At 33.9% G+C, this 15,153-nt stretch overlaps 1 protein-coding gene across 9 annotated transcripts in view; it reads right to left on the bottom strand.

The window, feature by feature from the left end:
• ELAVL4 (ELAV like RNA binding protein 4) overlaps window positions 1–15,153 on the bottom strand; it is a 143,707-nt gene that overhangs the window by 92,157 nt on the left and 36,397 nt on the right. Inside the window, exon 1 of one of the 9 annotated variants that reach the window (XM_087960245.1) lies at window positions 14,526–14,687. The exons of the other annotated variants lie outside the window; for them this stretch is intronic. Within the exon in view, the coding sequence (XP_087816371.1) occupies window positions 14,526–14,549 (24 nt within the window). The 5' untranslated portion in view covers window positions 14,550–14,687. Of the gene's footprint in view, window positions 1–14,525; window positions 14,688–15,153 lie in introns of those variants that run through there. 9 annotated transcript variants of the gene reach the window in all.

The raw sequence follows: 15,153 nt of genomic DNA, 5'->3' as shown, positions 1-15,153 counted from the left end.
GGACGTTAAGAACATGTTTCATTTAAATCATCCGAAATAACATTTTCAAAAACAAAAATGGCATTCAAATGTGATAGCAAATATGGTATATATCACAGTAGCAGGTATATTTTGTGTAAGGCAAGTCAGATTTCAAACATTTCGGGAAGAAAGTACACAAATTGGATGTATTTCCAACACAAAGATAGAAAACATTATTCCTAAAGATGGGAGCTATAGATGTCCTCAGTTTGGGAGCTGAGACAAGTAGGACCCCAGAAGAAGAGCTTATTGGAGGGCTGGCCCAGCCCTCTTGAATAATCTCCATGAGATCCAGATGGCTACACACACACACACAACTTTTTAATTTATTGATTTATTTTATTTACAATGTTTATATAGCTAAACTCCCACATGCAACCCACAAGTCAATCTTATCAACCTCAACCTGGCCTAGTGTTTTTTTTTTTTTTTTGGGGAAACAGATACTGAGTGTTTTTTTAGAAGATAGCGAGATGGGTGGTACATAGACAAACAAACAAATAAGTAAAGGGTGGGGGCCTACCAAACTTCAGAGGGAAGAGGGTTCTGTAGGGCATGGAAAAGGCACACATTCTAGATCCCATAAAATTGCAACATTTAAGGGAGGTATATGGAGCACTAGATCTAGTGCTATCTGACCTGGTGGAGCAGGCAGATGTCCCTAGGGAGAAGCTATCCTATAGATAAACTGATCTTGTGCCATATAACTTTTTAAAGATAATAACCAGGTTCCTGAATTGCACCCAGAAGGAAACTGGAATCCTGTGCAGCTCATGCAACAGGGATATAATGTGAGTAATCCTAGGGCCGCACATCACTGTGCACAGATGTCTTTCAAAGGCAGCCAGATACAGAGTGCATTGTGGTAATCCCAAGAATTTAGGAAAGCTGCAAGACTTGGCCGCATACCTTATACTCGTATGGTCACTTTAATACTGTTTTAGTTTAAATTTTAATATTAATTTTAACACAGACTTCAGTACTTTGAATCATGTTTTGAATATGCCACGTTTGTGAACTTCCCACAGTTTTGATGATTTGGCAATAAGTAAATAAATGCTGGACATAATAATATTGCACTTTAAATGCAGTTTCTTGACTTAAAATCATGACATCTGGTTTTATCAAGTTCACCTGGACTGCAGCTTTTCTGAAATTAACACTCTACATTCAATCCTGATTTGAGAAGAAACAGTAAGATTAGCATCAAATCTTTTTGCAAGCTGTAAGCAAACAAGATATGTATAGCTCCATGCTTTTGAAATAATATTTTAGTTAGATTTAAAAAAATGAAAGCTGCTTATCTTTTCATATCTCAGTTTCAACATATGTATGTTTATTGAGAAGACACAAAATACAGACAAAAATAGCATTTCCTTGATCTGGACTTCATCCTAGTTTAAAAAACGTAAGTGGAGAAAAGGGATGAAAGAAGGAAGAGGAGACAGAGCCAGTGTTTTTCCCTTACTTTGAGGCTTTTTCCTCTTATTTTTCTTAATTTAACATTATTCTGAAGAGTAATTTTTTGACAGTTACATGAACCTTACGCCTATTTGTACTTTAAAAAATCTGTCGCTAGAGGAAAGTCCAACGCAGTTACAAAGACCATCACAATAATAATTTGTGTTGGGGGAAAAGGTTTTTATAAAGTGACAGATTTATTAACTCATCAGGCTTGAAGACTCCCAATCTGTTTTACACAAATATGAAATAAGATTAGAAGAGAAGGGTTTGTTTTGTAAGGCTTTACCTATTGCAAGGAGATAATTGTGTTAGCTTCTTGTCTAAAAATAGTGGCTTCTCTAAAGGTTAAATTTATGAGAATATGCTCAAGTGGTAGGCAAAGATAAAACATTACAAAATACTGCAATACTTAATTTGTGTATATACAGTCATATTAATATAATGCAAATGTTGTTTTATAATAACAATAGTATCATCACCCCTAAAGCAAGGATATATATGAATAATATACCATTTGCCTGCAAGCAAGAACTGGTGGGACCACAAATAGACAAAAGTAATAGAAAATGAAGAAGCCAAAGTGCTCTGGGAATTTGGAATTCAAATAGACAAATACCTGCACATAATATCCCAGACTTAACAACTGTCAATAAGGAGGACAAAAAAAAAAACCTACTGCATACGGCAGTACTAGAGACAGCAGAAGAGAAGAGAAAGAGAAAAACACAAACTATAAAGACCTGCAAATAGAATGACTTTGGCAAAAGAAATCAAAGATAGTAATAGGTGTCTTGGGTGCAATTTCAAAACATCTGAAGCACCACTTGAATACCATTGGCACTGACAAATCACCATCAGTCAATTGCAAAAGTCAGCTTTATTTGGAACAGGTTACATACTGTGATGATACCTTTAACACTATCAAGCAACATCTGCCTATGTCAGGATTCAACAGATGGATAAAATCATAGTTTGGACATTGTGTACCTTTATTCTCCTTATGATGTCAGAAGAATTTTCTCTTTGTGGGTCATATTCTTTTTCTCAAGAAGGATATGTCTCTTTATTTCCTGGTTATAAAAATAAACTAGTTTTTATGAAGCAATAAAATGTTATCACTTTCGTGAAATATCTGAGGGTCTGGTTGATAGCTAGGCTCTGACCTTGGGAGAAGGATTCCGATATTGAAAGACCAATGATTTATGAAGAAGAAATTGGAAGAGCCCAACCTTAGCACTGAAGAGAGGGGTATGGTTGGGCAGGAATGCCTTAGATTTCAAAAATCCTATTGCCCCAAATTTGTGTAACCCTTTTCAAAACAAAATAGTAGGAAATAAACAGAGTTGTAATAATTGTTTCATCTTCATTTCTGTTTTTTGATATGATAGATATATCTATTTGGGGCTTTTGAAATATTCAATGCCATAATTGGTTGCTTTTGTGTTTGATCTCATCTAGTTCATGGTATTCTAATATCATTAATCCAAATCCAGTAATTTGTCTAGTTTGTATGCCCATTGTTTTATTCAGTAAATAAAATTAGGTTATCTTTCTTCCAAAGGGAGATCATAGTTGCCAGAACAATTCTGGAAATCCTTAAAATTATTATTATTGTGGTTGGTCACAAAGTCAGTCAGACGTATAAAATGGGTTTGGCAGTTTTCTAAATGTAACATACTGGGTATTTGAGGGGGTGGGGGGAAATTATGCCCTTCAAGAAAATTGTTAAGAATACACTAGGTTGCTAGAAAAACAAATTATTCAATATCTGATGAAGTAATACCTAATACTCCTAGAAACACTAATAATTTGGACATTAAATAAATACATACTATTATAAATTATATATTATTATAAATACATACTATTAAATTAAATATTATAAATTAAATATTATAAATACATACTATTAAATAAATATGTGCGTACATAAGCGCACCAACATGCCTACTGTCCCTGTCCTATTGTTTCTTTTATTTTTCTTATATGTACCCATTTCATGTATTCATAACTATGTATATACTTATACCTATTATCTTGTAAGCGATTGACAAATCAAAATAAATATAAATAAAAAATAAAATAAATAAATAAATTAAATAGCAAAGACCAAGAATCACTAGAGTGGATACTATGCTTGGAAAAATAGAAAATAATTAAATAAGGAATTGTAATTTCAAAACACTATCTCTGATGACACAAAACTAACTTTATAAGAACTCAAGTAAATAATGATGGAGATACTATCCTGGTAAAGTGATACTCATTGTGTCACTCATAACTCAATACACAACACCTAATGAATATCATAACAAATCCTACCTGGTCTCACATTGACATGGGAATAGGATTCATTCTTGTGTTAACTCAAGTGTACAATACTTAACAAGAGTCAAAATAAAAGTGCAATATCAGAACAAACAGAGGAAAATCTATAAATATAATAGAGAAACGAACTGTACAGAGGTAAGAATGCAAAAGAATACAACAGTGGATAGTAAACATTTGTTGATTAAGAAGACCCTAACTCCACCTAAGATTAAAATAATTTACTTAGAACAGAAATTATTGCTGACTGTTTGAACAATTAGGTGCTAGTTATTTTAGTAAAATACAAGGGTGAAACAAACTCTCTAATAGTGATCACTAGATTATTTAATTACAATATTTAAAATTAAATGGAACGGAAGACTTTGGAATGATATTTAAAATAGTGACTGCTCAAATGTTTGCTGACTCTTACTAATAAGAGTTACTAAGAAGCTTCATCAGTTCTGGCAGGATGGAAAGATTTCAAGGATTAAAAAAAACACCTTTGTGTTTTACAATATACATGTTATACCCACATATATTAAAAGTATGCAAACACTCAAAGGTGCATTGGCTAGAACAGTAGAAATACTTTTCTGCTCATTGTTCCTAGAAATCTCCCATCAGAAAAAACTGCTAGCAAAACAACCAACTAACCAGATGTTAAATGGTATATGGAAGAGTTTTAAAAAGGACAGTGATAGTGAAGAACCTATCAAAGCATTTAAACCTACCTATAAGGATGGTTGGACAGTACTAAATAGGAATTGGTACAATCTGTCCTTTATACAGAAAGTAGAATCCCATTTGGATTTCAGTTGTAAAATGCAAGTAATTTGCTTCTAGAGGAAAATACTAGAAGTTTATTTCTCATGCTCGGAACTAACATATTCTGCAGATTTTGAAAGCTATTTCTAGGTGAACTGAAGCGAGCTATAGGGCTATCTTAAATACAAGTTTGTCAGCTCCCTTTACTTTCTCATCCACTTTACATGATTTCTCATGCTCTGAAGTAACATATTCTGCAGATTCTGAAAGCTATTTCTAGATGAACTGAAGTGAGCTATAGCAAGCGGTCGCCAATCAGTGGGCCGTGAGAAAATTTTGGTGGGCCGCAGAGAAATCTCACCCCCAGAGCACCCCACCAAAGCAATTAATCCAGGCTGTGCAGAAACACAAGGCTGCGCCGCCCACATGGCCCATGGGAATCCTCCCCACCCACTCACTCCTTACCCAGCAAACTTGCCTGCTAAATTGCTATTTTTCCTTTTTCCGACCATCAGCTGTTCTGCTGTGCTGGAGATTTAGATTAGCTAGGAAACAGGAAATGGTTGGATTTCTTGCTTTCTAGCTAGTCTTTAGATCTTAGGCTCTGCTTTTAAGTATAGCCGAACCTCCCTTAGGACTGAAGGTTCTATTATTCAGTGCAAACTCATGGCAAGCAAATTTTATGTGACAGACTCAGGTAGCCAATGGCAGATAGATCGATCACTGGATGGTTCTGTGAGCAACTCAATCTGCCTGCCTGCTTTGCCTGATTTTGGGTAAAAGTTACTCTCTTTTTTATTAAAAATTCAATATTTATATACATGGTGTGTTGTGAGTTAATTTTGTGAGTTTGCTTGCAAGCAAATTTTATGTGACAGAGCTAGCCGATGGCAGATAGATAGATCTCTGAATGAATCTGTGATTCTGTGAGCAACTCAGTCTGCCTGCCTGCTTTGCCTGATTTTGGGTAAAAGTTGCTCTTTTTAAATAAAAAATTCAGTATTTATATAAATATTTATAATATTTACATACAAGCCATGCCCAGCCAGTCACATGACCACCAAGCCACACCCACAAATTAGGCCATGCCCCCAGAACCGGTTAGTGGTCCCTGGGATTTAAAATTATGAGTTTGGTGGTCCTTGAGGTCCTAAAGGTTGGTGACCTCTGAGCTATAGGACTATCTTAAATATAAGTTTGTCAGCTCCCTTTACTTTCTCATCCACTTTACACGAGTTCCAGGGTTCTGGGTGGAGCTTCTGCAGATGAAAGTATGTTGTTACCTCCAGTCTTGATACTTTCCTCACTTGGAACTTGGGCATGTCAGAACAGGAGACTCTTGTGTCCTATGTCTAAAACTCTCAGTTTTCCCATTTTATCATATCGAGGTGGTTTTGAAATGCATAGTGTTTTTATAAGCCTAACATTGGAATTACAAAGATAAAAGGATTGTCTGTCTGTCTATCTAGCTAAATCCTACTCAAGGTGGAAAACATATCCAACATGCCTTCGTCCTCCTATGTTCCCCCACAACAATGACCCTGTGAGGTGGTTTGAGCTGAGAGAGAATGACTGGCCCCAAGTCAACTCATTAGGCTTTCATGGCTAAGGCAGGATTTTGTAGGACTTCAACTTACAGTCTATCGCTTTCCAGATTGGTTCCTTAATCAGTAGAGCAAACTGTATACATATAAAATACATAGGTATGAGTGTTAAATTTGCATAGCAAATCTAACAATCAAATCAAAAGAATCAGAAATAAAACGAATGCAAGCAGATATAAAACTTCCATAAAAGCAATGCTGAAAAGACTCCTTGTGCATCCGCTATACTTTTTCTGTTAACTTTTCTTCTATGGTCCCAGTTTTGCTACAACTTTTGGCTTGGATCTGATAATCTGGCCCAGTCAAAAAACTTGATCTTAATATCCTTGCTTGTCTGAAACCCTCCACCAATGAGTGCTTTGGGATAAAATCAAAACACAATAAAACAAGAACTTTCTATGATAATTGAATTCCACTGAATTCAACGTCAATTTTCACTAGAAGTTGTCACCTAGCCAGCAGGTAGATTATTTCACTATAAAAGCACACTAGCAATGAAAAAGTCCTATCAGCATGGATAGAAGTGAACTTCTCAAGAACAGATAAAATTAGTGTATCAGTGTAAAAAGTCCTTATTGATTCTATGGGTAAAACAACAGTGATATATGGGATAGGTATGGTTTAAAGATTAGTTTAGCAAACTTCTAAATTCAAGGTCAATAAACAAAGGATTTAGAAGAACAATGAAGCTCTGTAATTGATACTAACTTTGTCCCTTTCTAGGGACAAAATGCAATAGGTTGCATTTTGCTAAATAGGCAGGTGTTATATATATGAACTTATAGTTGGCATATAAATAAAATATTTCACTGCTGTAAAATAAGTTTGTAACAACACAATTCACATACACACATACAACTAAAACATTATAAATGATTACTGATATTGAGGCAAATATTCATATTAGAAATAAAGTCTTCCAATATATTTTTCAAAAAAACACTCAGTATTGCAAAATGAAGATTAGTAGAAAACTGATATTTTCATTCTTAAAGAGCTCCTAAATACCGTATGTACATGAAATTACATATAAATGCTAACAATACTAATTTTAATACTGAAATATTAAAAGTTAACTTCACATAATCAAAGCAAATACTTAATTACATGGGAACTGAACAGCTATAACAGTTAAAAAGATTTACTTCATTGCACACACATTTTATAGAACTGGAGAATATTGCAAAGATAACTACCCTGTTTCTCCAACAATACGGCCTCCCCCAATAGGAAGTCCCAGCATGTTTTATAGGCATGAAATGAAATTAAGCCCCTCCCCCCAAATTAAGGCCTATATTAAAACATGCGAAATGGGGGGGAAATGGCGGGGGGGGCTTGCCGTTAGGAAGTACTTTTGTTGCACACCCGGATATGGTGCTGCCTGCGTTGACCTCAATATGAAGTGCCCCACCAACGCCGAAATCAACATCCAAGCCGTCGCCGCCCGCCCGAAGATGCAAGGGGGGGAATTAAGTCACCCCCGAAAAGACGGCCTAGCCATTTTTTCGGGGCTCAAAAAAAAATAAGACCCAGCCTTATTATATGAGAAACACGGTATATATACTTTCTTATTTGAAATTCTGTCCTATCAGGATTTCAGTTAATAAAATATAAAATAACTTCTGTTTTAGATAATTGCTGAATTAATGTCAGCATTATAAAAGGTTATGATGCTGTGCAGCATAAAATAGATAAAAATGTAAAACATGAAAACTATTTTTTTTGCTAGAGACAATCAGAAACAATATGAATTTATTGTCCATTTCTTTTGTTTATACATTTTATTTAAGTAAGAGAGATAAGGACTGTAGCAAGAAAAATGCAGGGAGATTACAATGCCGCTATTTGCAACTTTCATCAGCTAAGAAGTAGCTCAAGCCTAGTCTATGCATGCAAAATGTGACTCTTAAGAGTCATTTATTATTTCAGAATATGGGTTGGAATGAGGTCACCTCCCCCCATTGTGGATGCTTCTTGCATGTACATGTGGAGTGAACTGGCTTTATACATTGAATACTATTACAGGTAGTTATCAACTTACAATAGTTTGTTTAGTTCAAAGTTACAACAGCACTGAAAAAAGTGATTTATGATCATTTTTCACATTTACAACCATTGCACCATCCCCTTGGTCACATGATTAAAAACCCAGATACTTGACAACTGACTCATATTTATGACAGTTGGAATGTCCTAGGCTCACGTGATCCCCTTTTGCCACCTTCTGACAAGCAAAGTCAATGGGGAAATTCAGATTTACTTAACTGTGTTACTAATTTAATATCTGCAGTGATTCACTTAACAACAATGGCAAGAAAGGTTGTAAAATAGAGCAAAATTCACTTAACAATTGTCTCACTTAGCAACAGATATTTGGGGCTCAATTGTTATCGTAAGTTGAGGACTACCTTTATTTTCAGGAAATTGTTTTATTTTTCTTTGTGAAAGAATGCATATTCCTTCACTTGATTTTTGTTGCATACATATGGCAATGTGAAAAATCAAACAAACTGTAAAACTATGGTTTAAAAACCCACAATTTATCATTAATCTATTCATTATGCTGCTAATTCACAATTCATCCATCCACATCTAACTACATTTGAATAAGAACAAAGATAGTGAAAACTTAACTTATGTTTTCCAGTTCATGAAATATTAAACACAAAAATCATATCTAGGGTTAGAAGAAAGGGATATTAAAAATATGTTCATTTTTCAGATGTTCAGTTTGATATTATACCATACTTTTTGAATGCTGAAACTTGATAACCAATCATTAACTATACCTATTTTTTTTCAGTATATGGAGATAATATACTAGCTTTTTAAAAAAGTAGTTTAAAAATAATATGATATCAGGCGGAACTGTATTATTTTCCTTGATGGTCACAGCTGCTTCAATTAGTACATGTATATCAGTACGTCAATTGTGTTGATCTGTCCAATAGTGAATTATATAGAATAGCTGCTCTGAGAGGAAGAAGATTTAAAAAGGCATTTTCATTTAATAATAAGTGTCATATGCAACTTTTTTCTAAACATGTACTGCTTAGCATATAGCCTTGACATGTATTAGTAAAAAGCTTCTATATTTCTGCAATCAATCAGATACAAAACTGTGAGTACACATTTAAACAATATTATCTGTTATGTTCGTGTTATACACCATTCTTAATTATCATGACACTTTAGCATTTATAAAAGAACATTCATGCTTTCCACAAACGCTAGAAGCGCTATCGTTCGTTTTGAAAAAAATGTTTCTAGAATCATTTATTTTATAATGTATATGACCTGAAACTGTTGGAAAAGTGACACTTTAGAAGCTCATCTTTGCTATAATCCAATACATTTGGGTTTTAGCTACAAACAATTAGACTTAGAATAAATTGGGGGTAGGGTGGGGTTTGGAGAAATTTAAATTTTGTTAGTCTGTAGATAAAAATAAAGCATTGTACAGAAGAAGTGATAAAGATTTTTATCTGCTATTTATCACTTTGAATAGAAGACTTACAGACGGGTTTAGTAAATACTAAGCCTGATACCATTGAAGGGTACTTCAATGAAACTGGTTTTATTTAAGATAAACATGCTCTAAAACTTTTCAGAAAAAAATTATACAGGGCCAACAGATTTCAAAATCTCTAAGCATAATGAAGTATTCTGATTGTTAAAGTACAAATGAAGTATCTATTTCATTCAATGATTTTCTAATTTCCCAATATTGGAATATTTTGCACAATATCTGATCACAAAGGAGTAATGCTATGTTAATCATAAACAATTATACCTAAGGAACTGCAATTTAAGCTCTCTGGCAACAGGAAATTTTCGACTTGTATCACAGTCCTGCATTAAAACTCAGACTTAAGCGCACACAAAAAAGGGCTTTGCATAGATTTTCCTTGAAACCTTTCAAATGATTACACAATTTCCATATTTATTTGCATTCAAAGCACAAAGAACTTCCTTTTTATTATCAAAACTGAAATATCACCTGAAACACTGTACTGTATTACTGTAATACCAAATTTAATGTTCCTAATTACACAGATATGCATATGCCAACTGGATTCTTTTAAATTCTTTTAGTTATATAAGATTATTTTAAATTAAAATACCTCTTAAGCCTCGCCATGGACATCTCATTTGTACATCATAGTAGGAGACTAGCCATTGCATTCACCTTACCAACAAAGGAGCACTTCAGGATTATACCTATTTCCTGATATCAAATACAAGCAAAGCCAGCTTTGCAGTGTTTCTAAAACAAACACAAATAAAAAACATAGAACCTTTAGTTGACCTTATTCCATCAACATTCGCACTGCTTTTTTATCCAATTTAATTCAGACTTTCTTTTTGCTTTTCAACATTTGCCAGCTCTGAAATCACTACATTATAATAAAAAGTTCAATTAATGGACAGGTATTACCCTCAGTTTCCTCTTTATTTCTTACAGGATCCCATAGGCACAAACGGTGCATTAGTTAAAGCAATCTACCCTAGTTATTAAATAAAATGAACTGCCTTACTTTTAATGAATATAAGGTTGCAGAGCCATTCGTTCAAACTGTAATTAATATGAAACATAACCTTTTGATATATAACATGGCTTTCTTTTTCATAAAAAAGTCAATGCATTTACATTATATATTGTCAAAAATATTTTTCAAATCATTGTTTTCTGTTTCCTCATGGTATCATTTAAAGGGATAATAATAATAATCTTTTAATATAAGAAAAACAAAAGCTTCACACATTTCTAACCCAAGTCAAAATTCATTGTTCTCTTTTTCATGGATTTTAGTTCTTCATTTTTATCTTTTATTTTTCCCTAATAGTCAAGTTAATCAATTGTGCCATAATATATAAATGTATTATCCCTGATTTCTTTACAGCTAGTGACCTATAAAAATCTTTAGCTTCCAAAAGTGTTTTCAAGATTAAATAAGATAAAATATAAACATGTGATACATTTGTGTATCGCTGGCATGACCAATGCACAGTAAATGAATGCATTTTTTTAAAAAAACTTTTTGTCTTATGATAATGTAGGACTGATATCTTCTAAAAGTAATATATATATATATATATATATATATATATATAATGCAGCTTTGTTTTAAAAGATAACCCAGTGTTCTGAGATTTATTCAACTAAATAACAGAAACACAAACGAACACATGTTCACATACATACAGAGGTATGAACACCCCACTATAACCCAGTGTTCTGAGATTTATTCAACTAAATAACAGAAACACAAACGTACACATGGTCACATACATACAGAGATATGCACACCCCACTCAGTGTTCTAATATCTCTGAGAGAGGAGCCAGAGCAGAAGCAGAAGACAGATAATTTCCTTTCCAAAACATACTGGCCAATTTTACAGAAATTGATCCCATCAATGATTCAGCCTAGCATATTATTTCTAGCAATACTTTTCTCCCCCTAAACCCCAATGACATTGAAAAAAATACTGCATTGCAGTATTTGCCAGTGTATCAGAGGGTATTCTGTCAGATGCCCCAAAGTCAAAGGCGTATAATCACATAGTAAATGCCATACAAATTGAGAGACTCCATTCTAAACATGTATATTTATTAATTCCAAGTACATTCAGTGTAGCTCATCCGTTATGTTGTTCAAGATCTGTATGAAATGCAAGAATGACCCACTAGTGCCTACATATCAAGTTACTTTATGAGTCAGTCGTCCTGATAACCTAGAACCATAAGCTGTCCACAAACCAAACAAAAAGGACACAGTGCAACATATGGAGCAACTCCTCAAAACAATGATACTACACTAAGCATTTCTAAGTTTGAAAATCATAATTTAGGGAGACCACAGTATAGAAAAAGAAATGAAAATTATTCAGGAGTTATATATTAAGGCATCCGAAGGAAAAAACTATCTAGCAAAGTTCAAGTTTGATTTTCAGAACTATTGTATATGAGGAACTGAATATAACCATGCCATTCCTTTGAAGCTATTTTTTAAATATATTTTTAAAAATAAAAATTTTCCAATAGAGGTTTATTTGATCCTTCTTTAATTTAACAAGAGCTCAACAATAGTAAGATACTTACAAAAAATAGGGGGGAGATCCGGGGGAAAGGAGAAATAAACCAAAGAAAGGATATTTGCCCAGTAATAAGAGCATCTTTCTATGTATATATGCCAATTTCATTTGTTAAGTATAGAACAGTAGAAACAATGTATATACATCCACAATATACCTTACTATTTCACCCATTTCAGTTTTTCAATTAATGCCTTAGTATTATAATAATAGTAAATAAGTCATTGATTTTACAGAAATTTTCTTGCATCAAGAGACTTCATAGGTTTTTATGTACTGAATAATCTCTCTTCTGCATATCATCTAGAACCTATGAGTATTATATTAATTTCTGGAAAGCTGAATATATGAGAGTTTGGGATTAGGATGGTAAAAGAAAAACAAACTCTGCAAACTTTTACCAATAGATTTAAAAGGGGGAAATAGAGCAAGAGAGAAGCAATACGGAGAATAATAAAAGAATAGAACTGCTTGCTGCAACTATTCAGAGATGACTGTAGTGAGTGGAGATGCTGGATAATTTAATTGCAGTAGAAAAATTAGACAAATTAAAATATGTACAGGCATTTATTTAACAAAATTATCAGAGATTACATACACAGAATCTCCATAATTTGCCTTTCTTACACAGAAGGCCAATCTCTTCTCTGACAAAACCTGAAAATGCATTATTCTACAGAACAGATTTAAAACAATGTGAATTGTGCATATTTTATAAATTTTATAGCATTTCTACTTAAGACCATCTTACAAGTTTAGGTTATACTAAGTGAAAGGTGAAATTTGCCAAGCCTAACCTCTGTGATATAGTTTAGTAATACTATAAAAATGAAATAGGATAGAAACAGTTTAATAATAAGCTGTTCTGTACATAAATACTGTATAAGGGAAATTATATTTTCCTTTACCCAATAATTCAACTACAAAGTCATGGAATTTCATGCCATATATAAATCATAATACTTTCATACATTTTGTATACTTATGAGTAAGTTTCTCTACTGTTCTGAACTGACATTTAATGAATACTTTGAGAATAAATTTGCAGATCAACTGTCCATTCAGCATCTCTACAATGTACAATTTCCTGTCTTCAATGTATGTTCATGCATATAGAATTTACATCAGTAATAAAATGGTTAAACAGCCCCCATCCTCACAAAAAGAAAGAATGCAGAAAAAGAACAGACACCGGGGTTATATCTATATATCTGTATAAACCAATTTAAAAAGAGAGAAATTGAGTGTTTATTCAAATAGAAAAAATAAAGTTGTGGCTGCCACAAAGAATAGCAAAGATAATTGAGGTAAATCCAGAATTTGTTTTTTTTCAGTGTTTGCAGTATTCCCACATGATTGCCACCTGCTCCCCCACTCAGCTTCCCCTATCCTCGTTTCCCGGGCAACCTTTCACTGGCTTTTCCTCCAGCTATCGCTTTCAGTTCGGCTGCTCAGTCTAATCTTATTTGTTTTACACCCATCAAAACAAGCAGCTAGACAAAGAAAATCCTACAAGAATAGGCAAAAGACCATAGCTTTGTTTCTGAGTTTATAATAAATATTCCGGGAGGGGTGGGAGAAGGGGTGCCTTTAAGATATTTAATTTGAACAAAAGTAGGAGGGATGAGTTGAATGTTAATGCTTCTTTCTTCTACTCTTTCCTCCATCCTCATGATTTGCTTCATTCTGCCAAGACTTAAAAGTCTACATTTGATCTAGCCATTTTGCATAATCTATAAGAACAGCAGTAAGAGCAAGAAAGGGTGGGGGAGCAAGGGGGGGAAAAAATCAGGCAGTTTTGGAATTTTTTTTAGCAAAAGAATATGCTAAAAATAGAAATACTACTATCACATTAACGGATTTAACTTCCTTCCACAGAAAAGAAAGCACTCTTGTTTCACAGTAACCTTAAGATTCCACGGAAACAGTCCATGTAGTCATTAGATTCCTGTTCAACTTATCACTTGCGTAGCACAAATGAAGATTAAAGGGCATCATATGCTGAGCATATAGTACAAAGACACCGCGGCTGTCAGCAGCGATCAGCCCAATGCCTGCTTACCAAACGAAACATTCAATGCCACGACACTTGTCTGTATTTATACAATAGTTGTACATACACATTACATGCCCAGGTGCCCTCATTAAAATCCAAAATAGCCTATAATTTTATTTATAGTTTACAATCTGCTATCCTAAGCAAACACAATTCACAAGCCGCACAAAGCCTCAAAGCAATGTGTTCCTAACGTTCACTTACCATTTTCAAGCCATTCCACTCCATCTGTGATCACAAAGATGGACCCTTACAGCCCCTCACCGTGTCAAAAGCAAAAAGAATGTTATGTAAAAGCTGACATTCCTTCTTACAGAACTCCTGCCCAACGATGCAACACATCGGCATATACTAGGCGCTGCTACACATACAAGCCGCCTCCTCTTTTTATGAGGTCATGACAGGAAACTCTTTGAAATACAATATGCAGCATTTATTGAAGCTCCTATAAATCATTATCTTTTTAAAAAAATTATCGTCGTCTGCTGCGCAATACACCAAACCAAAACAGCATCTGTTTCAAGGCACTACCTCTCTATATAATTTCTTTTTGAAGGATTCCATTTTGCATATGTATTACCCGCGTGTGAATGTGGGAAATTTTACCACCTCAGCCCCCTCCTTCAGCAATTCTGTTGTCCAATGCAATCTTGGGTATATTTAAAGCAAAAACTATAATCAACATTAAATGGTAAAAATACACCATTACTACCCTTTATTAAAAGCTAGGCAAGTAGTTACATATGTGGGGAGGGGGAGGGGGAAGGAAAGCTATGAAATGACAGGAGAAAGACATTTAACAAGCAAACCAAGGGGAGCAAACTAAACTAAT

The sequence above is a fragment of the Notechis scutatus genome, chromosome 3 (assembly GCF_049901735.1).
Source record: "Notechis scutatus isolate UNSWTSFEM ecotype Mainland chromosome 3, rNotScu1.2, whole genome shotgun sequence".
NCBI lineage: Eukaryota > Metazoa > Chordata > Lepidosauria > Squamata > Elapidae > Notechis > Notechis scutatus.
This window is presented reverse-complemented; position numbering and strand designations above follow the sequence as displayed.